We start from the raw sequence: 25301 nt of genomic DNA on the forward strand, positions 1-25301 counted from the left end.
TAAAGAAGCATGAGTCAATTCATGTCATATATGATACAAACCTATTGAGAGTTGTCGTATATGTTATTAAAAACATTCTCTGACTAAGGCAACATTTTGGTACTTACTTCGAGCATTAATGTTAATACAACTCGATACATATAGCTCGTCGTTCAGTTATTGATATTTATAGTTCATGATTATTTGCAAAAATGAAATAAAATATTTTATTGCGTCATAAGCTCATTTGAAAATAGTATCTGTGTAGATAAAATGTACAGATTATTCAAACTTATTCACACTAGACCAAAACTCTCAATTCAGTGACACACTTAAGAAGGGGCTGAAAATGTTCTGATTGCAATTATGTTTAGACTTATTTAAATGAAAACAAACTCAAACGCTCTTTGCATTTTGTCAATCAAGGTTACTTTCGCTTTGGATGAACTTTGATTCAAATGATTGACTTCCGCCAGGTATCTGTCATTGTATGTAAAGCCGCAAGATGGGTGCATGGTAACGTTATATTGACCTGTAGTTTAGGAGACCAAACTCTATCTTAACATTGTATTGTATACGATGATATATTTAAGCAAAACAGACAATGCGATAAAACAATCAATAACAATCAATGAGATTTATATCATTTTTGATAACAAAACCTATCCTAAATGCGTGTGAAAATGAATCTCAATTGTAATAGCACGAGGTAGTAGTTTTCACTTTCCGTTATCATGATATCAATATGTTAATATGATGATCACATCAATGATCATATTGTATTGCTTACGGTACTTCCATGTGAAGCCATGACAGCCAAACGTATAAACCGATGGTACATGCTAGTAATGAAGCGTTTAGTCGTCAACCTATGCATACCAAAGCGTTTGTGAGTCATGTGATGATCGTTAGCCAATGCTACCAATTTTTTTATGGTTGTTAATATATCGAACAGCATACAGGGGGTAACAGCATATGTATTAATAGTATAGTTATCGTTCACTGATTGCAACAACTTTTTCTGAAATCAAATCTGTTATTTAATTGCTACACAGTACATGGTTGTAATACATTGCAAGTTATTTACAAACGTCTAAAGTCCCGGCGTTTATAATCTACTTAACATAACGAACGATGGCTGATGTTGTCACTTGTGGCTTTTGGCGAACTTGACGACTCTACAACTCCTCGAATTGCAAGTGTATTGCTAAATAACTGTTTAACAAGTAACAAGAAACAAGAGTCATGTTACACCCTTTCCGTAGCACATGTTAACAATAAGTGGTATCAGTTATCACTGAATCGTTGCCAGTCTAGAATAAGATGAAAAGAAAAAGTAAATAATACTTTGAGTCTGTATAATATGCTATATGCGATATCTGTAAAGGTTCGGAGGGCAATTGACCTGCATTGTACCTAAGTATTTTTATCTTCTATAGTAATCTGCACGGAACATGAAAACAAGTTTAATCTAATGATCTTACCAAAATTAGTTTATTTTCCTTGTTCTAATTGATTATGATACATTTCGTCTTTTTCTTCCATTGACGCAACTAATGTAACTCAATACTTTTTCAGAAAATCATGTATACGTTTTACATTTCAAGAATCAAGAGCTTCTTGCAGGATACAAATCAGGGTTCACATACGGTACATTGTTAAACTTCAGATATACCACGGTATCTTAATTATGTTTTCAAGTTTAATAACAGTACTAACAATAATTTCATTTGTAAAAATATAAGCGTTACAAAACATTATCTCTTCACTCTACAGAAAGAAATAATTTTCACCCCCATCAATTAGTTACAAAAGAATGTTAATTTCCATATCAAACGTTTCATCTGTTACATTTAGTCAGTAAAAACCCTCTCCATTTTTGTGTCTATAGTAGACACATCAGATTACTTTAATGTCAATATGAACTTTGAGATTAGTCAGTGACTACAAGCGTGTTAGGAAATATGCAACCCGAACAGGAGACGCCATTTTGATACTTCACAATTGGAACATATCATAGTCAAATACACATAAGTCGTGGCTCTGCTAAAACGCCTGGCTGTGCAAGTTTCGTTTGACTGGACCAATTTCTAAGGTAATTCTCTTCTGTTGACGGTTTAGAATTTCATTATGATATTTAGATTTGTTTCTAGTCGTTACAATGTATGTCAGTTCGTGTTTTAGCTAGAACTAAAGTGTAAATGTTGAGTTACAGTTAGGCCCATTGTCAATAGGTTAGTTCTTGTTTGGCTTCCTTATTCCTATTCATGTACAGCTGTGGTTTAACATATAACAGTCATATTTAAAACTGTCACAGTGATAAAACAGTGTCTGGTACACATTTCGCATTTCATGGGAACTATTATATCGATGATACAACACAAAGGCAAGGACATTTATAAAATTCCAAAGAAGAACACATTTTTTGGTCACTATCCTACATTCTCTCACTCTATGGAGTATTATTTTTTTTTAATTATCATATCCTTCTTTATAATCAAAATTCTGCCTCATGTCTTTAAAAAAACGGAAGTAAAACATATTCCACTGCCATTGCAGATGTGTCAAAAGGATCTCAATGTTTAACCCATGGAGGAAATAACTCACACAGTTATATCGCAATCACTTAAGCAACCACATTTTACGTAGTTAATTGAAAGGTAACTTTTCCTGGTCTGTCTAGTCTACGTTGGGTCAAGGTGTAATTTTGAATGTCATAAATGAAATAATATGTATGGATACATGCGCGTTTCAGCATTACGTAAGTACTAGAAATGCCATCAGCATGTAACAAACATTGACTTTCATATCTTAGTAGTAATAGTAATGATAGTAATGAACGTTAAATTCTAACTGGCAAGTTGTCTACAAAGGCTAGAAATGCTGTTTTGCAATCTATCCCTAAAACAAAGGTGTCATGTACCTTGAACTTGGTGTACATATATCGAAGTGTCTCTTGAGTCATGAAATCTCAACCTCCCTATTCCTCAGCCAAATCCCGGAAATGACATATGTAACTTCATTAACTTCCTACTAGTCTGAGCTCTATTAACAAGCATCGGTACAATGTTTACGGATGTCAAATCAATTCTTCCGGTAGCTACGAATTACTAATACTTCATTTTCTCTCAGTAATCTCTCCTTCCTGCAATTTTCTCCACAAAGAAAAGTGTCATGAAATGAGGACGATGTAGTAAAGCTGAACCAATATAAAACATCTGAATGCATATGTGCCCATGCATCAGGTTATTGCTTTATATTTCTCAGGAAATGTTGCGTTATAGTTAGGCCTTTTGTCAAAAGGTTAGTTATTGTTTGACTTCCTTATTCCTACTAATGTACAGCTGTAGTTTAACATATTTAACATATTTAAACTGTCAGAGTGATAATATAGTGTCTGGTACACCTTTTATGAGAACCAATTCTTACGATTATAAAATACAGAGGCAAGAACATTTATAATATTCCAAAGCAGAACACCATTTCAGTTATTATCCTACATTCTCTCACTCTATGGAGCATTACTTTTGTAATTATCATATCCTTCGTTATAATCAAAATTCTACCTAAAGTCTTTGGAAAACGGAAAAAAAACACATTTCATGGCCATTGAAGATGTGTCAAAATGACAAAATTGTCAAAATGGTCAAAATCCATTAAGGAATTAACTCACATGGTTATATCGCAATCACTTAAGCAACCAAATTTCACGTAGTCAATTGAAGTCAACTTGTCCTGTTTTTCCGGCAAGGTCTGTCTAGTCTACGTTGTGTCATAGAGTCAAGGTGTAATTTTCGAATGTCATAAAATTAAAAAAATATGTATGGCTACATGCACGTGTGAGCATTACATAATTACTAAACATGCCATCAGCATGTAACAAACATTGACTTGAATATCTTAGTAATAGTAGTGAACGTTAAATGTCAACTGTCATGAGGTCTACAGAGGCTCGAAATGTTGTTTCTCAATCATACCTAAAACAAAGGTGTCATGTACTTTGAACTTGGTGTACGCATATCGAAGTGTCTCTTGAGTGATGACATCACAACCTCCCTATTCCACAGTCATATCCTAGAATGACATCTGTAACTTCATTTTCCTACTAGTTTCAGCTCGTTTAACAAGCATCGGTACAATTATTACGGATGTCAAATCAATTTATCTGGTAGCTACGAATTACTAAAACTTCATTTCCTCTTAGTTATCCCACGCCCCTCCCCACCCCACGCCCTCCTCCCAAAAACCTCATGAATCGAAAACAATGTAGTACTCTTGAACCAACATAAAACATCTGAATGCATATGTGCCCATTCATCAGGTTATTATTTTATATTTCTGAGGAGTCGACAGAAATGATGAATCATATTTTTATTTCAATTGTTAATCCAAACAAATGAAAGAAATGGCTTTTATTAAAATATCTACCTTTAAAAGTTGTTTTTTATAACAGTGCCGAATCAATTCGTGAAATGGGCAAGTTGCCTAATAATATATTGTTCATGTTTTAATAAGAGCGTTAACCGCTGCTGTAAAGTCGTTATATGAAGATAAAAACAGTCTTACTTGAATATGTTTTTATAACCACGGTACAATATATGTTTGAAATACGGTTAATTGTATATTTCTCAATTGAAAAGGGATCTTGGGCACGTTGTGGTCAAGTGGTTAAGGCAGTGGACTTGTGATCTAAGGATGACAGGTTCGAGCCCTGGCCATATTGCGTTGTGTCCTTGGACAAGGAAGTTGCCTCTCTTCACCCACGTGTATGAATGTGACTTGCGAGGTGACTATAGTTGCGTGCTCCGGTTTGTGGCTGCACCCTATGGAATGTCCCTGAGGGGACACGTGGCCGTGGTGCACCGTGGTGCCCCAGGAGAGATTGTTTGCATTGTGCATACTTTGGTGGGTAGGTGTGACAAGTTACTAATGACCAGGTTAAGAACAGCGCGGCAAGACTTCATTGCGCTATATAAGAACTGTTAATTATTAGTTGTTATTATTGTTAATCGAACTCTGTGGATATTTTGCGTAACCAATCTTCTACTAGAAAGTATCACGTGGGCGTAAATATATTACACGGGATAAGAATAAACGCACCAAAACAAATTCAAAATGTGTTTGGTTCTGTCTCGTGATATGGAAAGGTTTGTATAGTGTACGTTTTTATTTATATTAGTAAAAATGAAAGTTATGGTTTAACATTGTTCACCTAAATATACTGAGACGACAGATGAAAACTCATAAGGAAGACAACAAGAGTAAAAAAAAAATAATATAAATAAAGTATTTAATAAAACGAGAACGAAACCAAAAGTTACAACTGTATAGATATCGAAGAGCTCGTTTTCATTCAGGCTAAATTGAATATAATAACATGAGGTGATCTTGCTGACTTTCTGTGGTGACCACAATAGACAAGGTTTGAAATGGTTTTGGTTTTTGTAAGTTTTGGAATGGTTTCATTTCTTTAGAAGCAAGAAGTGAATGCTCCATTCCCACGAACAAGTTATGACGTATGGTTTTGATTATATTGTCTTGATAAGTACCATTGTGAATGTACTATTACAACTGCAAGGCTGAGTGTGGAAAGCTGTACTTCACGCAGAATGAGAAGCAAACTGCACCCAAGGGCTCTAAACAAACAATAGTAATACAATTGAGGGAGAACCTTTTCAACGAGGCATTTTATTATTCACCGTTATGTATCTCTCTGAAGTATAATCTTACCCGATTACTTTAACTTAAAGCATTCTCACTATCGATATCAAATTCTTGCCAAAAACATTGTAGCTCTTTACCGCAGTTTTTAATTCCCCGGAAGGCTTGGTTTGTTCAGGAGATGACGTAATCGATCAAAGGCTGCTTATTGTCGTCAGTGTTGTACCGAAACATATACTTACGTATAAAATCAGTGGTCCATGTTCACATTCTGCTAACAGTTAAGCATCAATTCCATTTAAACATCACCCTTCTGATACATCAAAGCCACTATTTACTTACCCCCCCCCCCAAAAAAAAATAACATTTGGCATTGAAACAAACATTACTTCCATGCTGTACAAAATTAGATATGCGATATGTTTTCCTACTCTATTTTGATACGTAGAATAAATTGTCATCACGATGTTAAAAAAGCATCACCCCAACTCTATGTGTTTTAATGTGTATTTCAATAAAATCAGTGAAAGAATTACGTAAGATATTTGATGTTCATTTTAGGGTTCAACTTATATATTATGTACGTTAAAATGACTCGTCAGGAAGAAAATGCTGCTTTAAAGATTGTTAACTTCTTGTTTTATAGAGCGGACTAAGAATAAGTAAACTGGAACGATGAGGAAACTGAAATATACTGTTCGGCATTGATGAGACAGTTATATTGATAATATTGAATAGAGGGATATTTCACACAATGCTATTCTTGAAGTGAAAGGGATTTGCAACCGTTAAGAACAAAGCGTAATTAAAAATTATATCACAACAGCATACCGCAAATGATAAGATATAACAAATGAAATGAAACCAAAAATAGTGATATTTATATTTTCAGATGCTTTGTTGAAAGCAGTATTACCTTATATCAAGAGAATAATATCAGTTTATATAGTTGTCACAAAAAGTAGAAAGTGTTAGCCAGAAGTAAGTAGTATTTATTGTTCAAGCATTTATTTAACTGTTGATTAATTTCATGTTAGTATAATAAGCTGTGTATACCATTATGTTTTTATTTGAAAGTTTATAATCGCCAATCTAACCAGCTACAAAGTACGGCTTAAACAAACACTTCTCCACTAAAGACGTATTGTTAACGGCATAAACATGTAGCAAGGGTGTCACCTTCAAGTATATAAATATCATCCGCATACTGTTTACATTGTTGAAAGACTGAACGAACGTACAATGAATCGCACAACCCATACCAAGCATATCATGTTACCTAAAATGCTTCATATATCACAAAAACTAAAAATATTCCAGGAACCTGACAATGTTTAACTTTTATAGCTATACACCTTTCAATTGCTGTTTCCGATACATATATTATATGATACGATATGATACGTAACAATGTCATTATATGCGATGTGACATGGTCAGGGTATGATTTAAAATATGAAATGATGAATTACTATGCGATGTGATTCGATGTAGTGTGACTTGATAGGGTATGATATGATGTGACATAATATGATGTGTTGTAATGTTGAGTAGTGTAATGTGTTGTGATTTGATTTAATTTCCTGTGCTGTGATGTGCTTTGTAGTGCTGGGTGTTGTAGAGTTGTGTTATGACGTACTTTGATGTAACGTAATATAACGCACTAAAGTACGTTCCATATAGACAGAAGATCCGTATTTCAGCGTTCACATTCAGCTAAAATATGGCTCATTGTATCAACATCATATATTGATGATATCTGTTATATCGCCCGGCATATAGAATAAAATGTAGTGGTTTTTGTAGTAACAACCATTCTCATGACAGGCATATAGTATCCTCTCTTTCAATATTATTCTGTTCTTATTACCGACTTCCATTTGAAGGCAAGCTGGAAGTATCCGTTCCTAACACATGGAAACGATAGTTGCTACCGTATATCTAAATTCAATATATCCAACATTAACTTTTAATTAAACGTATTCGCTACAAACTGACTCATCAGACGTGTTGCCTTGAGGAATTTCATGTATAGAATGTAGCTATGCTCCAAGCTACAATGACAACTCCACAACTTTCTCTCCCTCTCCACGTCCTCCATACACTCACTTTACTACTCTCCAGACATGAATCTAATCCCGAAGTTCGGTGGTGGTGTTCAAGCATCACATGCATCAGTTCAAATGCTATTATGAGTGGTAATTCACTTTGGAGGACATTATTTTCTCTCCCATTGTAAACGCAAATGAAAAGGAAACATTAAGGCCTCAAAAAAGAATTGTGATCGATCAATCGATATCAGTTCAACAAGCGAGTACAATATCGGATTTTAACATTTTCTTTCGGAATTTCTTTTCTCCATATTTCCTACAGTCATTTCCATCTGCAATAGACCTACTGCGAGTAATTTAATTTTTTATCTCAATATTGAGTGATTCACTCATTTTATCTGTATTAAATTTATTTATTACTTATCCATGTGTCCTTTCACAAGATCACTTTACATTACATTATGGTCAATGGCTCTCTTTATTTATAGATTTTGTTAACGCAGTCACTGTTCACAAGAGTAACGTATAAACTCGTTATTAAATTCGTATTTTAAATTCACCAAATCACGCAACACTAACAATATATTCCCTACATCATATCTAGCAAGATTCGAAATGTGTGTTGGAAATATTAATTCTGGTATAGGTACTGAGTATAACCTAACTGTGTTTTAGCAGTTAAGTTAAATTACCGGTATATCTGGTCACTCTTCAAATATATATTTGTAAAAAAGGACTAACAAAATATTAAAGCCACATAGAGGGGATAAACGAAAGCATGTAACCATGCTCCGCTGGTTATAACATTTATTTCAATCAACATTGAACATGTTTTGTTTAAAAAAAAAAGACTTATTTCTATATACATATATATATTTATATATATATACTTTTAAAAATATTTCAATTGGGGGATTACCAGGAATCTAAGCCAAAATTCACTTTTGATGTGTTCAATGAGATAAAAAAAATGGCGAATTTATTTATTCTGGAGGCCGTTAAATAAACTGTGACATTAAAACAATATATCGGAGATTTGGTAATTGAAATTATTTCGAAACCCAGCATTTATGACGAGAAACTTACCATATGTCAAAAATTCCAAAATTAGCCGTTGCTCTAAAAATGGAAAGCTGCTTTGACAACAGAGACTTCCACGCATTGTCGTTATCCAAAGGGTGAAATCTATCCTTGTTACAAAAGTATTATTCATCAAACGTGAAGAGGTAACAGTGACATTCTCTGGTTTGTCATTTTCAAGTCCGTTTAAGGTAAAAGAAAGGTTAACAGCAGGTCTGCTACCAACAGCATAACATGAAACAGGCAATGATTTCTTGTCAGGAATGTAGATTGTTTTTTCACTGTCGTAGTAAGAGTAATTACCGACATTCATGTATATAGTAGGAGGAACTTGAGAATAAATGAGGTAGAAATGAAAATAATTAATTAGGTAATGCCGCCTTTAGAAGAAATATATTTTACATAGTCGTTGCTTATTCTGTAAAGTTTAACACTTAACTTTTCGTTATATTTAATTTATGTTTACTGCAAGGTTTATATGTTTCACAACTTGGTGTATTTGATAACGATAAGTAAGCGTATGTATACTAAAGTGTTGGTCAAGATAGCAGAATGTAAATAATTAAGAATAATATTTTATTTGATTGAAGTCTTTGATAACAAATTGATGCTTTTTTAAGGAAATTAAACATGTTAATACATTCTTTAAACAAAATAACGGCAACAAACCTTCAACGTCTACAAAATATGTGGATACAGTTTGATAATTCCTGACGCAGTCGTATTTTCCGATATGTATTAAAGATACTGGGTTGATGTATAATGAGCTATTGCGCAGTAAGAACAGGTTAGCTGAAAATTCATCACGCACTAAAAATCCTTCGGTGAATAGCAACGTTTCTTGAAATTTCCATTCAATTTTATCTTGTTCCATGGCTTGGCATCCTTCAAGGAGAAACGATTTTTTATAAGAAAGTGACATCTTATTAACATTGTTCGCAGATAAACCACACAGGAATGTTATACCGAGAGGAATCCAAACCTGAAAAAGCTTACAAACTACTTCCATCTTATTTTTTGTTTGCTTATCAAATATTAACATGAATCAGATATCTATAAAGATAAAGTGAAAAGATCTTCCTGCGAGTTAAAGTGTAATGAGTTAAAATGGAACGACATTCACTGCTATCAAACTGCATAATTATACTACGGATGCTTGTAAGTCACGCAATAACGACACAACAACTTCGAGCAGAGTGTAACAAAATATATTCGGAAAATTAAAGTGAGTGTTTGTGACAAGGCTTAAAATGTTTTGCAACAACATAGTTCGATTAACCATAATCCATTGTTTTACCATCTTTTTAAAATAGATCCAACGTTCTAAGGTTCCGTTATATCAAACAAACACGAATATAATGGTACCACAGCGTTGAAGTTGTGTTGAAATCAACAACAAAAACAGTATATATCACTTTTCTTGGTTAGGCAGTTATTTTATTACAACGATGTACTACAGGAAAAACTAAATATAGCTTAATGTTTAAAATATTTGCCTTAGAGGCGTTTGTCAACGTTTGCTGTTATAAATCATGCTGTGAACGAGTGTTATAATAGGTATACTGATAGTTTTTGTTTCTTTTAAGATTGATAAACCATCCCCTGAAAGTGCTGTCCATTGGTAAGTTCTCTCTGATTATAGTTTAGCTTTTAGTACAATTCAACATAACCTTTTGATCTATTTCCATTAGGTAACTCGGTCTGCTAACAAAATGGGTTTGTTTTGTCTACGGATTTTCATTGCTGCTGTGGTGTTACATTCAGCACTTTGGGGTGAGTTGCTATTATTTGAAGATTCAATGTAGATATATACATTGATTTAATAGTACTTGATTTGGTACACTGTATTGCCGTTCGCAACGTTCTAACACGTGATATTATACGTTGTTCTTGACACTAATGTTCTATTTGCTCCCTTCAAGTCATTGAGTCTACTAATATAATCTATTTTATTATTTGTATTCTTCTCCTATTTACATTTCTTAGTAAATAGAATTTGTAAATGTTTTGGCAGGTTTATTAATCTTACAAATAAATGAGCCTTGCATTTATATCTTATGTCTATTCACAGAAACGTCAGTGGGCGATACAGCATGCTCCCCTGTCCAGTATCTTGAAATCGGTACCCGTGGTATCATTCAGTGTGCGTTTACTGAAAGTTTGCTGGCAATTACTTGGTACGATGTAGACAAAGGAGATCCGATATTGTTTTACAAAGATGGTGTAACAAGTGGACAAGGTTACGAGTCAGGAGAATTTGATATCTATCCTAACGGTTCACTAGTTATCAGAAATGTTAGCATCAATCACGAATCTGACTTCAGGGTCACAAAGATAATTTCAGGAACTATTCCGACTGTTTCACATCTCATTACGTTGCACACTACGGGTATGTATTTCAAGCTTGTAATATAAAAGTAAATAACGTAATTATAGCCTAATCAGAGAAATTCAGTCGAAATTTGGAGACAAGTCGCCCGCTGAGTGAAGGAAGTACCAATATCATCTATCATATTATACTGATTGATTAATCTGTCACTTTCCCGTACGTTATTCTATGATATTTGTTTTTATTATAAATAATTCATATCAAGTTGTATCTTGTGGATTTTCTTTCGAGTGTCTTGTAAATAATACTGAGAAAGTATGATTGAAATACGTCTGTGCTTTGATTGTTATATCCTATGTATTGGGTGTCAACAGATTTCTTATCCACTTCTCGGTGAATTCTGACTAATAGAGAGATAATTATGATATATGAACATGTACTTTTTAGATAGCTTGATAACACTAAATAAAATAAAAATCAATGGTTCGACTACAAATACGGACACTATAATTTGAAATAAAAAGTTCATCATGATAAATAGGTGTTATTTATCTCGATTATGACATATAAAACCTAGCACTAATGAGACTCAACGCAAAAACTGAAAGGACCTTTATACGTTTACACACAGAAAAGAAGACGAAGGGGAAAGTTTCTGGATTCATTTGGCATGGTTATACGAATAAAGCATTGCAAAAACATACTATGGAACAGTCATATGAAACTAATAAAACTCATTTGCACGTCTTAATAGTTCCTGCCACTGTCTACAAACCTTTGCAGAAAATTCATTGCTTCTCTTTAATCCAGGTTTTAAGCTAAACATCTCATTATTTGACCGCGTCAACTAACAGGGATCATAGCATGTGGTACTTACCAGCAGTAGGAATTTTTAAATGTTCAATAATTTTCTAAATTTGAAGGAACCATTAAATGACTATTCATTCATACTTAGTAAAGATTCCTAAACCCTATTGGTCCATTCAGGTCAGCTGACCGTGGTTAATCGTGTGAGTAACGCACGGTAAAATTACGGGGCATCACTTTAATAAATCTTTGGTTATATGTAACCAAAAATGTTTTGTTTTATGATTTTTTCCCCACACAAATGGTAGTGTATGAATGAATAACCCCTTATTCAACATATGTGTAATGTAATCAAGGCAACATACATATTTAACAGTTATTTTAATACATCAATTGAAAGATCACCGTTTGACTTATTATCTACAGTTAAGCCAGTTATGAGCAATCCTATCATAAAGGAATGTGAACAGATGGACGGTAATATTTGTTTTAAGTCGGTGACAGGACAACTTGAGTTGAACTGCTTCGTGAGTGCGAGCCGTCCTGCCGTCAATTTGAGATGGATAGAAAGGACGGCTGAACGAGATAACACCTTGAATTCAAGATATATCAATTCAACATATGATAATGTGACTTACACATCCTGGGCTTCAACAAAGTTTAATTTTCAGACAACATCTTTCTTGAGCCTTATCGTATGTGAAGCGTCCAGCATTCCACTGGATTTGATAAAGGGAGAAAATATGATTTTGGTTGAGAATCAGCTTGCTCACAAGTTAGAGGTAGCTCCCATCTTGCACTTCGTCAAACTGAATTTTCCAATGAAGCTGCCATGTGTGAATCCAAGATTAAATTTAATTGTTTGGAGACGATGTCGTGGTGAAGAGAATATTACATTTGAAATAGAGTATATTAGTATTTTCCTATCGAACGATATAGCTGGATTTCAATACAGGGAGTACCAACTTGATGATGCTGGAAGCCTATCGTTACAAAGCGCTTTAGTTGAACACGAAGGACGTTACACCTGTATTTATGATGATGGTATCGATGGAGGTGCTCTATTGTACGATGTGTTTGTTATCGGTAAGGTTTCTTATATATTCCACTTGCAATGTCCATGGAAATTTCCACTTGCCCTAATATCTAACTGTAATGCTTAATGAAAACGGCTACGAGAAGAGGAGCAGGGCCTGTGGCAAAGGTCAATTATTTTTTCTGGAAAATATGTGATAAAGAATTTACTTTCATACTACCATGAAAGTACCATGAACTAAGTATGTATAATTCAAAGCGGGGACCTGTTGAAATAAGTGGACCCGGGACCCAGCCTGACTCTCGCCCCTGAATGTAAATATATACACCTTAACATTGAAATATACATGTAAATATATGCAATCGATATAAGTTGAGAAGAACTCCATCGGTGTGGCAATTTCTGTCGAGAAAAACGAAGTTGGCTTCGATTTGTCCTAAAAATCCTTTAGAAGGAACGAACCATACTTCGAAGACTGTTACGAACGTTACTACTTGGGTCAAAATAAGTTTTTATTACTATTTCTTTTGTTTCATTGCAGTGGATCCAGTACCTGCGTTTCCAGTGATCGAAGGATGTAATCACCAGCAGTACTGCGTCTTGGAAAAACAAATTCAAGACGTTTTAACGTGCACAGTATCAGGAATAAGACCAAAGGTGGCACTCGAATGGAAGGTGTTTAGACAGGATAATGCTATTGGTTTTTCAGAACAAACAGTAACGGTTACACAAAGAGATGACCGATATGATATTATTTTGAAAGCAAAGCTTGGAATTCCTTCCAAACCGGAAAACAAAATCACTGTAGAATGCGTCGCTGTTGGGGAAAACGCAGAACACTTCGATCTTTCTACAAAGATTGATGTCATCTTTACAAATGGCAAGTATTTTAATAGATTCAGACCTAACTATTATCGAAAGTTTTAAATAGTTGATGATCATTTAGTGTAATATTACATGATATGTAATCACTGAAAGCAAATTCGACAACATAACTTTGTAGTTCATAGTGTATAGAAATTAAAATTAAATTTGCAATAAAGACTATACAATAACAAAACGATAAATTTGCTGTAACATACCAAAAAATGAAAAAAATAAAATCGCTATATATTGGTAACTTTCAAAAAATGAACAATAAATTTGATACATATATAGTGGTAACTTCATAACTATTAGAGATATGTTACACATCCAGGCAATATACTTTTTAGCATATATATTTGAAAACAAGGTTATATTTGTTTAATTGTGACTATAAAACGGGTACATGTTTATTCACATGTATTGTATTACAATTCTTCCATTCTAGTACATCCGACGGAAGAAACATCGGTCAGAATATTCTTAGTACCGGTCGTTGTTGTAGTGGTTGCTGTTATTACGGTGATTCTCGTAACTCTGTGCATAATCATGCAAAAAGGTAGATAAATATATATATAATTCGTATTACAATTTTAATCTCATGATCCTCTAGCATACGGTACTATATACGTTACATAAACGTGTCTTCCACCAAGTATAAACACTTCGTAATATCTTCGTTAAGTTATGTTATCGATCTTTAAGCTATTGCTGTAGCTCTTATTTTATGTATTTAATCGTTTCTTTTAAGAACTTGCATTGAATATAAGTAATACGACATAAACAATAATATCAATCTGCTAATGATTGGTTTTGCTAAGTCTTTAGAATAGTGATAATATACCACTAGGAATTTTAATCTTATATCAATTGTTTCAAAGTTATCATTAGTCACAGAAAAGAATCCAACTGCGCAACTGTAGATAATTTGTACTAGGAAGGACAACAGTAATGGTCTGTTATGTCTCTTTATACAACTTGGCAAAGCTAATAGTTAAAAGAATAAAATATATTGTAGCTTCCTTTTACTTTCAGTCAGGAAACGAAATATGAAAAAGAAGCTGCAAGCTGGCAATCTAGAAGAGGTAAATATATATATATATATATATATATATATATATATATATATATGTATATGTATATGTATATATATATATATATATATATATATACATGTGTACGGCGTTTATTAGTAATGTATGGACATTAATTTGAACGGTTGTAGTAATAAATGGGATAAATTGGAGGTTCTGACGTTTTAAATGACATAATTTGAATATGAATTATTGTTTTGAAAGCAGAAATATAAATATAGTGAGATAATTTAATTACACAAGATGTGTGGTACTAGTATATTACGTAATTAGAAAATGTAAATATTTTAAAATAATATTCATGTAGTCGCTTACAAGATTTCAAATGTTTACGTCTACAATTCAGAACACAACATCCATACACTTGATACTAACGCATATGCTATCTTTCTTCTTTAACAGACATTGCCAATGATGAAAACAAAAAGAGGTGAGGCAGTTATTATTCCTAAACCATTAAGAAATGATACTTTTAAATTTGAATACACGCACACTGCCAAGGTTAGCTTCAAACGCCGTTAAACCAATTTACATTAATCACATATTTGTTTGACATACGTTACTGACTTTATATAATATAGATATCATAATCGTAAGCTAAAATACAATAAGTGAAGTTCAGTCTTCAGTTATGTAATTTTGATAATAATACTACCACACCATTTGGACGAACAGTCATTGTTCTCATGATGATTATATTATTTAACGAGTTTTAATTGATTACAGAATTTTCAGAGAAAGAGACTCTTTTCATCGGACAGATAAAATCCAAATACGAACTGCTTTATGATTCAGTTCAACCAATACCATACATCAAAGACAGGATGTATTGTGTGGACAAGGTATTTGTTAATGGTGGTGTTGAATTTCTTGCAAAGATACCCGAAGGTGGAGGACATTCGCGGTGGGAAAGCTTAGGAACTTATCAAGATATACTCAGTGAGACATGTCTTAGCTCAAAACGACAAATTCTTGAAGGCGAACCTGGATATGGAAAATCAACTTTAACCTTACAACTGCTTTATGACTGGTGCCAGTCTGTCCACACGTCACCACTGATAAACATCGACGTTGTCATTTATCTTCGATTGAGACAGCTAGGTGGAGTTAACTCGATATACAGTGCAATTAGACAATTCATCCTTCCGAAGGATTCAAATATTATTGATAAGGATATTAAAGAGATGCTCCATAACATGGATTCCGTGCTGGTTTTGTTAGATGGTTTTGATGAGTATCCCGATCAAGACAGTGCAGAAACAGACATATTTCATATTTTGAATAAGAACATGCTGCAGGGAATTAAAGTAGTTCTAACAACAAGAGTATCGTGCTTACCGAAAGATTTTGCACCACGCACTGAACGTGTTCGGCTTCAAGGGTTTGATGAGGCAGCCCACAGAACCTACATACGAAAAGCTGTTGTTGGAGAAGATGATAAAGCAGTTGAAAAGTTAATGCGAAAACTACAGAAAAATCCACTTCTTGACGACCTCTGTCAAGTTCCTCTATTTTTTGTCATGTTTGCTCACATAACATACGAAAATGAAAAGATGGTAACATTCAATTCAGTAACTAGCTTTTTTCGCTATATGATATCCTGCTTCCATAGTCATATGAGAATTAAAATGAAAGACGAAAACGTACAGAAATTTGAACTGTTAGAAAACGAACATAAGGCTCTTGACAAAATTGCGTTTGAAGCGTTAAGTAGAAAAAAACAGAAAATAGTTTGGGACAAAGAAAAACTTCGTAATGAACTAGGTTGTGAATTTTACGATCGGTATTTTCGCATTGGCATCCTTGTTGAAGAAGAAGTTCTAGATATAGCGGATGAAGTAAGTGACGAAAGTCATATTCAGTACAAAAAGGAGGTGAGGTTTTATCACAAACTCTTCTGCGAATGGTATGCTGCCTATTATGTTGCAGAATGTTTGTCTGCTACCAGCACTGAAAATGTACACAGTTTTCTGGACAAATTAGATCCATTTGAATTACAATATCTATATCGATTTGTATGTGGTCTTGACAAGATTGCCGCCGAAAAAGTTATTCAGTACCTGCAAAGTAAAGACGATGGGAAAAAGTTCGCAGTGTTGTGCATGCTTGAACAAGAAGAGAAAACTGAAAACTTTATAAAGAGAGTATCTGATTTGGTGTCTTCTGGTGTTACATCCATTGGTAGTGATGAGAGTAAACTGCTGCAGAGGTCTACGCTACAAATCCTGGGTGTTGCATCGAAACACAAGGTACATTTGTATATCAATAAATGTTCGTCTTGTCACCAACATTACCTAAATGGGAACAATATGAAAATGTTAGAATGAAACATGATCAAATGACATATGTAATTAACTTCTACCCGGAAACCTCCCTTTGACGATCTTTAATTTGCATGATACAAAATGCATTTCAATATTTTTAATTATTGTATTTCATCAAACATAAAGTAATATATATATGATATCTATTATAAAAAGAAGAGAACAGAAGTTGCAGGATATTATGCGAATGTCTGCCATTCAAAATTAATTTACGTCTGTAAATGAGCATGTCTCTATTGATTAAGCAATTACATACTAGCTTAGAAATATATACTTTAAGGAATTAACCTCGCAAAATCAATGACTACCAAATAATGTTCAGCTCACTTCTAGGAGAGTGGGATCCTAAACTTTTGCGACATTCAAGCAAACATGCAGTTTGTGGTCGTTGATGATACACATACAAACTTTATTTATTTGAAATCACGTTTAGATACCCGTGTCCTGTCTGGTACTAGACAAGTCTTTTGCCAATGCAGACCAAAATGAAATCACGCTGAAATCTGGGCTGCGTGTGCCTATCATGCTACTCCTGGAGAAGCTAGAAATCAGAATGGAGAAGGGAATAGAGGTTACGCAAGAAGAACTGTTAAGTGTGTGGAGATATGTACAGCAGTGTCAGAAGTTGAAGAGATTGTCGTAAGTATTATACACATATTGCATAAATATACATAAAAAGGCCTGTAAGACATTTTGTCAAAGGCAGGGAAAAGTTCAATAAATACAATGATAAGTGGGATAAAAACTTTAAACACATGTGCACTAAGGATTTTATAGTAGATCATGATGCTGTTATTCCAGCTTTTATACATAAATAACATTAAAATAGCTTCGTAAGTATTACACAAACATAATTAAGCCTGTAAGACATTTGGAATCAACTTCAGAGGCAGGAAAAAGTTCAATAATTCCAAAGTTAAATGTGATATAAACATTAAACACATGTGTACATACGATTTTATAGTACATCCTGATGCTGTCAAGTGAAATTTTGAACATGAAATACAATTTAAAAACATATAACCTACTAGGAAAACTAGAACTTTCAGCGCCAGATTTCTTTGCATGCATATTGATGTTTGGTGCATATAGAATTGTATCCATATATACTTACAAACTGAATATATGGTTGTAATTACAAATGTCAGTGAGACATATGTATAAGCAGTTGAGTATAAACTTGGCATATTAACTAACACTTTCAGAAACCAAGGAATACGTTTGGAGTCCACGAAATATTTTCGAAGAAAATTCATGTACTTCACAAACTTCATTTTGCAATTTCTTTGTATTAATACTTTAACTCATGTGAATAAGTTACTGATTTAAATAAAACATTGCATGGATACCCATGTCCCATTATTGTCTTTAATCAAAAAATTAACATATGTTCACGTCTGTCTATAGCATTTAGTCAATGCTATTGCATGTACTAATTTTTCTTATACTTAAGAAGTACCGTGCAGTCAAAATAACATACGTAAGTCCCACAAACGAAGATATGTGTCTACATGTTAACTTTTAAACTGTTATATTTTATTCACAGATTTATTGACTGTTTCTTGCCTGCGTCTATTCCCGTTGAACACATTTCGAGTGTTATTAAATCAAGACACCTTAAAGGTAAGACAGATTCAATCAACGGATGAACACATCGCAGTCTCTATGTTGTATTTGTGTTCGGTTAACCTTTAACTGAACATTCATGAGCTGCTACTACGATGATTCGAAACCAACATATCTACTTATAGATGCTTACTCAATAGTACACATAATATTTGAAATAACCAATAAATGTCTATCTTTTGTTTTCCCTAGTCTTTTGGAAGCCCCTTGATTATGAATTTGCCTTAGAGATTGAAAGTGGCAAATGGAAAATAAATTCTGAAGGGACGTCAAAGTTGTCGGTAAGTACTTTGGTAGCATATGTCGTAATTCAAGTTAACGTCTTCAGTTTTAAATGTAATTGTCTTCCACGGTTCACTTTGGATATGCCTCCTCCATGTATTCATCTAAGTTTCGTTAAATGTATTCTCATTAATCTCATCTAAGAAAATTAAATTGCTATAGTGCTGAAATGATCACCCCTGTAACATGATACTACAAGACTGGAGAATAAGTAGCAAGAATAAGTACCACGACAGTTGTTTCCGTAAATGTTATTGAAATTCCTATTTTATATCATTCATCATCGGAATTCTTGCTTCCATTTGTTGTTGTGGCCGCTGAAAATGTTGCATTTTTGTTTGTTCCGACGCTTAAGGGTTCAATGAATCTACTTACATTAACAACAACGTATACATACTCGTGTATTTATCGTTCACATGTTTTTTTTTATCTAGTTCGTTGGTATCCATGTCTCGTAATATATTAATAACATATGTACAAAGCAGGTATATTCATTTACTGCTTGACTTTATAAAGTAACTTCATTTTGTTATCAGACTGAGGACCGTCAAAGCTTATATAAACTGATGTCAAATACAGTAACGCTAAGCAAAGATGACAGTAAACATTTCCAAGGATATATGATAGAGCTCTTACACAATGCATCTTGTCACAAAGTACGTATCATCCTAATATATATTTTAATTTCTTCACTATAAAATATAATAGAACCTGTACTATTTAACATGTTAATATGCCAAACCTTGTCATGTGTCTAGCAACACGCAGACCTACCCAAATTACATAGTAAATCGTATAGGTCAGAAATTGCTTGAAGCTTTTCAAACAGATTAAGCCAGCTAATTAAGGTTGTTTATACACTGTAATTATTCAATTATTTTTGTTCTATAGCAGATTAATATTGCAATTTGGTAAAAAAAAAAACATGGAATATCTTACAGTAACGTAGAGTATTTAGGAATGTAACAAAGAAAGTAAAATTCACACCGTAGCTTCTTATTTCCTTTCTGTAGATTCCTATATACTGTGTGAATTTGGCAAACGCTTTTAAAGAGCTCGATGGAGATGGGAATATTATCCTCTGCTCTGGTCTCTCTCTACCAATCCTCACATCACTAGAGATACTGGATATACAAACAGAGAAAGGCAGGAAAATAGGTCAAAACGAAGTGAATGCAACGTTAGAGTACATACAGTATTGCCCAAGGTTCAAGCAGTTGATGTAAGACCATTAATAAGTTCATGAGAGTAACAGACATTTTAACTTTGTCATCTAAAATCAGCAATAGTTGAACATTGTTGTGATTATTTTAAATATAAGCGTCTCTGGAATCGTGGACTTAAAGAGTAAACTATCTTACCATAACTCAAAACAATCACATTGGTATATGGAAGCAATACAGGCAAACATATATATATCTATATATATATATAACAAACATTGCCTTAATGTACAGAAACACGTTATGCTGATTCGATTAGAGCTATTCTGCGTCCTCTGTAAAATTCAAGTGCTTGTTTATCTCAATACATTACATGTATAGAGATATTGTAACAGTTAGTGGGACTCTCTCTTCTCTTAAAAATTTTTCAGCGTCTTCATACAAAGCTTTTTTTTCTCTGGAATTTCCAGAGCATTGTATTGATATCATATAGACCAACGAAAGTTGCTATTTTTTATTCGAGAATTTTATCTCATTCTATGACTTTTTCACCGATTTATGTCCAAATCGGGCCAATTCGGACTGAAAAACGATTGAATCATACCCTTTTTGCACACGCTCCGAAACTTGTTTGTTGGGAACTTTTGCCCACGTTTTCCTGCTCATTTGTTAATTATTATTCGATGTCTATGGTTTATTATGGGCACGTGACATATTACTTATCAGAGATTGGTTTGTTATCTGCAGTTTTATGTTTTATGAAAGAGAATATAATGAAATTGTCTTTTAACAGTGGTATCGTCTAAGATAGGGTCCTATTTATTATATTTTTTATTAACATTTTAAACTTCCATTTGTTTTTACAGGTAGGTATGAATAACAAGTTTACTAGCTGTTAATGACATTTTATGGCTTTTATTTGCTTTAATTGATATTTAAATGATTTTTCTTTCTTAAACAACACTGAGCTGCCTCCCCTACTTTTAGTAAAAAGGTCCGTTTTTGATGATTAAGCCCCGCCTCCAAGTCTGGCTTATAGCAGATTGGCTATGACTCATGGACAGCTACATGTTAGATATACGAAAATGGCTACCCTCGCGACCAATTTTCTGTACTGTAGTTAGGTACGCAAGGTGTAGTGTATTGCATGCTAAATGCATATACATACACATTGTGTACTTTTGAATTTTGCGTAGTGCATTTAATTAATATTAGGCCTTCTTTTTTTGTAACATATATTTAAGGATAGTACTGGGGTTCAAGTAGCTTTTCAGAGCAAGGGCCATGATAAGTTTGTTTGATTGCCCTTCATGTATTTTTGTATAATTACGTTTACACACCGTTGTACTTCTGAAGGCTACTTACGCATAGGCCTAATGCATTTAAAAAATATATAGGCCTAGCCTAGGCCTATTACTATTATTAGGCTTTCAGTGATTGCCACATTAGCATTGTACTGGTGTTCAGACAGCTTTTCCTAGGAAGGACCAGGGTAAGTTTGTTTGATGGGTACGTATAAAAGAGGAGCCGGCATAGCATCACAACCTTGATAAGACTATGACAATTGTATAAGGTTATGTTTTATTTATAAGATGTATAAGGTTATAAGAAGTATGTTTAGCTTTCTTTTGAACCTGTGATGTTTGACATAAAATGTACACAGAATTAAAATAAAATAACAAAATGGAGAGGAACTGAGGTGGCTATTATGGGAGGAGGAGGCCACCCATCACTTTCAAATAAAAACTTGTAATCTTCTTTTACATTATTTTTTCCAAGTCATAAATCCATGAAATCTTCATATCAGAAAAGTTGAGATGGAAAAACTTGGGTTGTTTTGATACTTGAAAGTGGACACAGGTTCGATGGTAGTCACCACTACAGTCTACAGTAACATACATTAGGTCGATAGGCCTAGCTCTCAAGGCGGGCGTCAAGAATATGGTCGAGTTCGCCTCTTCTAATTTGGCCGTTGTCAATGACATCAAACTATATGACCAAAAGGTCCAACGGAGTCTGACCCAAGATGAAGGATACCACATAAAAAACAAGTTCTTAGGTATTCTATGACATTACTAAACCTTGCAACGTCGTTCTTTCGACAAACAAGCAATGAGCGCTAAAGGCAACACTAGCAGGAAAAAGTGTAACCTGCAGAGACTATTCGTGGCAAAGTAGCAAAAATGCAAGTTACATATTTGTTGTACCATGATTGATATTGATAATTGAGACAGAGCAAAGATTTGAAATTAGGAATCAAAATTAAAACTTCCAGTATTGAGATACTGCGTCATTGATGCTCTTGTTTATTTATTGGTTTCTGAAACAGGTTTGATGGCTGCTTGCTGCCGAGTTCTGTCTCTTTGGGCCCTTGTTTGTCAAAATTGGAATCAAAGAATATTAACGGTATAGTACAGTATAGTTCCTTGATATTCTCTTTCATGCTGAACAGCATACTCGGAGATATATTACATTAAACAGTGTCTTTGTTAGTCCGGTACCTTACCTGTTTTTCGCTATTCTTCGACGTATGCGTAGAGAATTAGAACTTAATAACGTTCTTGGTACGTCTGCAGTAAACAAATCTCGATTTGGTTTTCTCTGGCTTAGTCTATTTTTTGCTCATGACTTGTTATTGAAATGATTATTTTATTCTTTCTTTACATGTAGTTTTCTGTTTTCCCGACGGGCGGGAAGGGCGCCACTATAAGCTACATTTCCAGTCTGGTCATTGGCTGCTGGATCCTGGAACTTCGTCCGTTTTTCCGGTAATTTAATTACTTTTTTCCTTATTTGCGTTCCCACCACATGATTAGTATTGCGGTAATTACTGTGGAATTCGGTTCTATTAAAGTCCTGTTCAATATCCACTGCATTGTATTATCTGTGGAAAATGACACCATTGTGCCGTTGTTGCCATTCTGTGATGCTCCTACAGAACGCCATACCTGAAACAGCTCGACTTTATAATTGATACTGGAATTTGTTTTTTTTTAGAGCGTTTGATGTAAGATATTGTATACTTGGTTTCTGCGTCCTCTTATAAGGGTCACAAAAAGCTTCTTTCGATACAACGAAACAAAGCTCCAACCAATATCTGCGGTCACTCAAGTGACATATTGAGACTGATCATCAAGTTGAACAATCAAAATGAACAATGAACGCACTTGACCATCAAGTCGAACAATGAACGCACTTAAAACAAAATTATGACGCGGCTGTCCGTGCCTAATGATGAAACAAACTAAAAGCTGTAAAATGTTTCTGTTTTATGAATCTCTTTAATGTAGTAGAGGTTATGCTAAATTTACAATCAGTCATTTATCGTCGCATTCTGTAGATACATTGTGTTACTATTTGATATTTATAATTATATAATCGGTGGATTTAAAATCCTGATAATTATGACAAGCAATGTGTGTTTTCTTTCCTTACAGTTGAAACATTTGGAGAGGTATTGATAGAAGTAGATTATGCAACGATACAACTCATCTGTCCTTTTGAATGTGAAGTCCAGGCAATGTATTCCATTCCCAGGACTGGTGGTATTGTTCAAACATCCATGGAACACCAATCATTGAATCGTACGAACATGATACCTTTTCTGAATGACAGTTTAACAAAGTATATATCGCGTGGCGTTTTTGTTTGTAGGTGGTGGACAAGGGGGAAGCATCTTGAAATTCCCGGAAGACGAATTTGTGTAACTTGTGTTCATCGGTAGGCCATTGATGTCATACGAATTTTACGTGACCTATTTTCAAACTCTGCCACTGGTTCAGTATTGTCACTAGCTTTCCATTGTAAACTGCAATAGCATATTTTACTAACAGTTTGTTATCTCTGTATGTTGCTGTTGTTTCCATCTTTCCTTATAATCCCTTTCCAAATTCTTCACTAAGAATCCCTTTTTGTTTTTCACTAAAAGAATAATGTTTTGCATGTGACCTATATTGGAAATGGTATATGATGTTATTGTTTATTTCATTGTATTCAATTCTATTTCATCTCATCTGAAATTGGAGAGAAAATAAGTGAATAAGTGAATCTAATTGTACGATGAGATAATATATTATTACACTATTATATTATAATATTATCGTACTATATATTGCAGCAATATATTATTGTACTATATATTGCATATCTTTTGTAACATTTCTAAGTTGTAACTGTTGTTAAGTATTTTGTAAATTGAAAACAAACACATTGACCAGAGTGTTTAAGTCAAGTTGATTCATATATATGTCACATATTAACGCGTTTAATGTTGTAAGTAAGATAAACATTGATTCAAGTTTAGGCACTACGTAAAACTGAATAATGTTAACAATTATAAGCGTTTTCGTTGATATGTTGCTATTCTTTAAAATGATAACAATGTTATAATCATCAAGTTCTTCGTTTTCTTAATGAACACAAAATAAATAAACACGAATTAAGGTCAGTTTTAATTACTCAATGCCTTTCTTTCCGCTGATTAAGCCACATACCACTTATTTACCACTAATTGTGTGTACCAAAAATGTAAATCTCTGTCAAAATAATTATTTCAAAAGAGAGCAAAACCGACATTTCATTGGTGACAGCTATTTGCACTATTGTAAAGTTTCTTTTGGTTCACCAAATATAGCAGTTTGTATAGCAAGGAATAAGGAAGCATGCTCGAATAATAGGAAAAATGCTTTTATGCTATCAAGAAATACGTACTTACGTATGAAAAGCGACACTGTTCCAGATTTCACAACAGTGAGGGAAGGTAATAAATAAAAAAATACGTCCTGTGTCACTGATCCGTCGTCCATGTTGTATTGCCTCATTAAATTGCATCTGCAACTGTGGTCAATTACTGAGTGTCAGTACCCCATATTCGATTATCCTCATTGCAACCACGTTCATGTGGAATTAGTGCCCCACATTTCTGCACGACTATAGATTAGTCTGATCCCTGCTTATTACCAACAGTGTCCATCTCCATTCATCTTTAACAAACAACCTGTTAGTT

The 25301-nt window shown here is 33.8% G+C and overlaps 1 protein-coding gene and 1 long non-coding RNA gene across 3 annotated transcripts; one reads left to right on the forward strand and one right to left on the reverse strand.

Moving 5' to 3' along the window:
- Window positions 1-1799: 1799 nt before the first annotated feature.
- LOC139982292 (uncharacterized) lies at window positions 1800-24353 on the forward strand. 2 transcript variants are annotated; one of them, XM_071994977.1, is made up of 17 exons: window positions 1800-2074; window positions 10463-10544; window positions 10843-11160; window positions 12334-12993; window positions 13485-13823; window positions 14256-14366; window positions 14843-14892; window positions 15304-15331; window positions 15628-17150; window positions 17659-17864; window positions 18772-18848; window positions 19044-19132; window positions 19670-19789; window positions 20147-20355; window positions 22626-22702; window positions 22967-23064; window positions 23734-24353. In XM_071994977.1, the coding sequence occupies exons 2-17, from the start codon at window positions 10484-10486 to the stop codon at window positions 23755-23757; spliced, it is 3990 nt and encodes a 1329-aa protein (XP_071851078.1). In that variant the 5' UTR covers window positions 1800-2074; window positions 10463-10483; the 3' UTR covers window positions 23758-24353. The 2 variants fall into 2 exon arrangements, with proteins under 2 accessions (XP_071851078.1, XP_071851079.1); XM_071994978.1 differs by lacking the exons at window positions 1800-2074; window positions 10463-10544; window positions 10843-11160 and having other exon boundaries at window positions 12847-12973; window positions 23734-24351.
- LOC139982337 (uncharacterized) lies at window positions 8450-10440 on the reverse strand. Its single transcript, XR_011798142.1, has 2 exons — window positions 9441-10440; window positions 8450-9101 (listed from the first exon to the last, which is right to left on the reverse strand). It is a non-coding gene; the product is annotated as an uncharacterized lncRNA (long non-coding RNA).
- Window positions 24354-25301: the final 948 nt, after the last annotated feature.

The sequence above is a fragment of the Apostichopus japonicus genome, chromosome 16, assembly GCF_037975245.1.
Source record: "Apostichopus japonicus isolate 1M-3 chromosome 16, ASM3797524v1, whole genome shotgun sequence".
In the NCBI taxonomy this organism is placed as follows: domain Eukaryota; kingdom Metazoa; phylum Echinodermata; class Holothuroidea; order Aspidochirotida; family Stichopodidae; genus Apostichopus; species Apostichopus japonicus.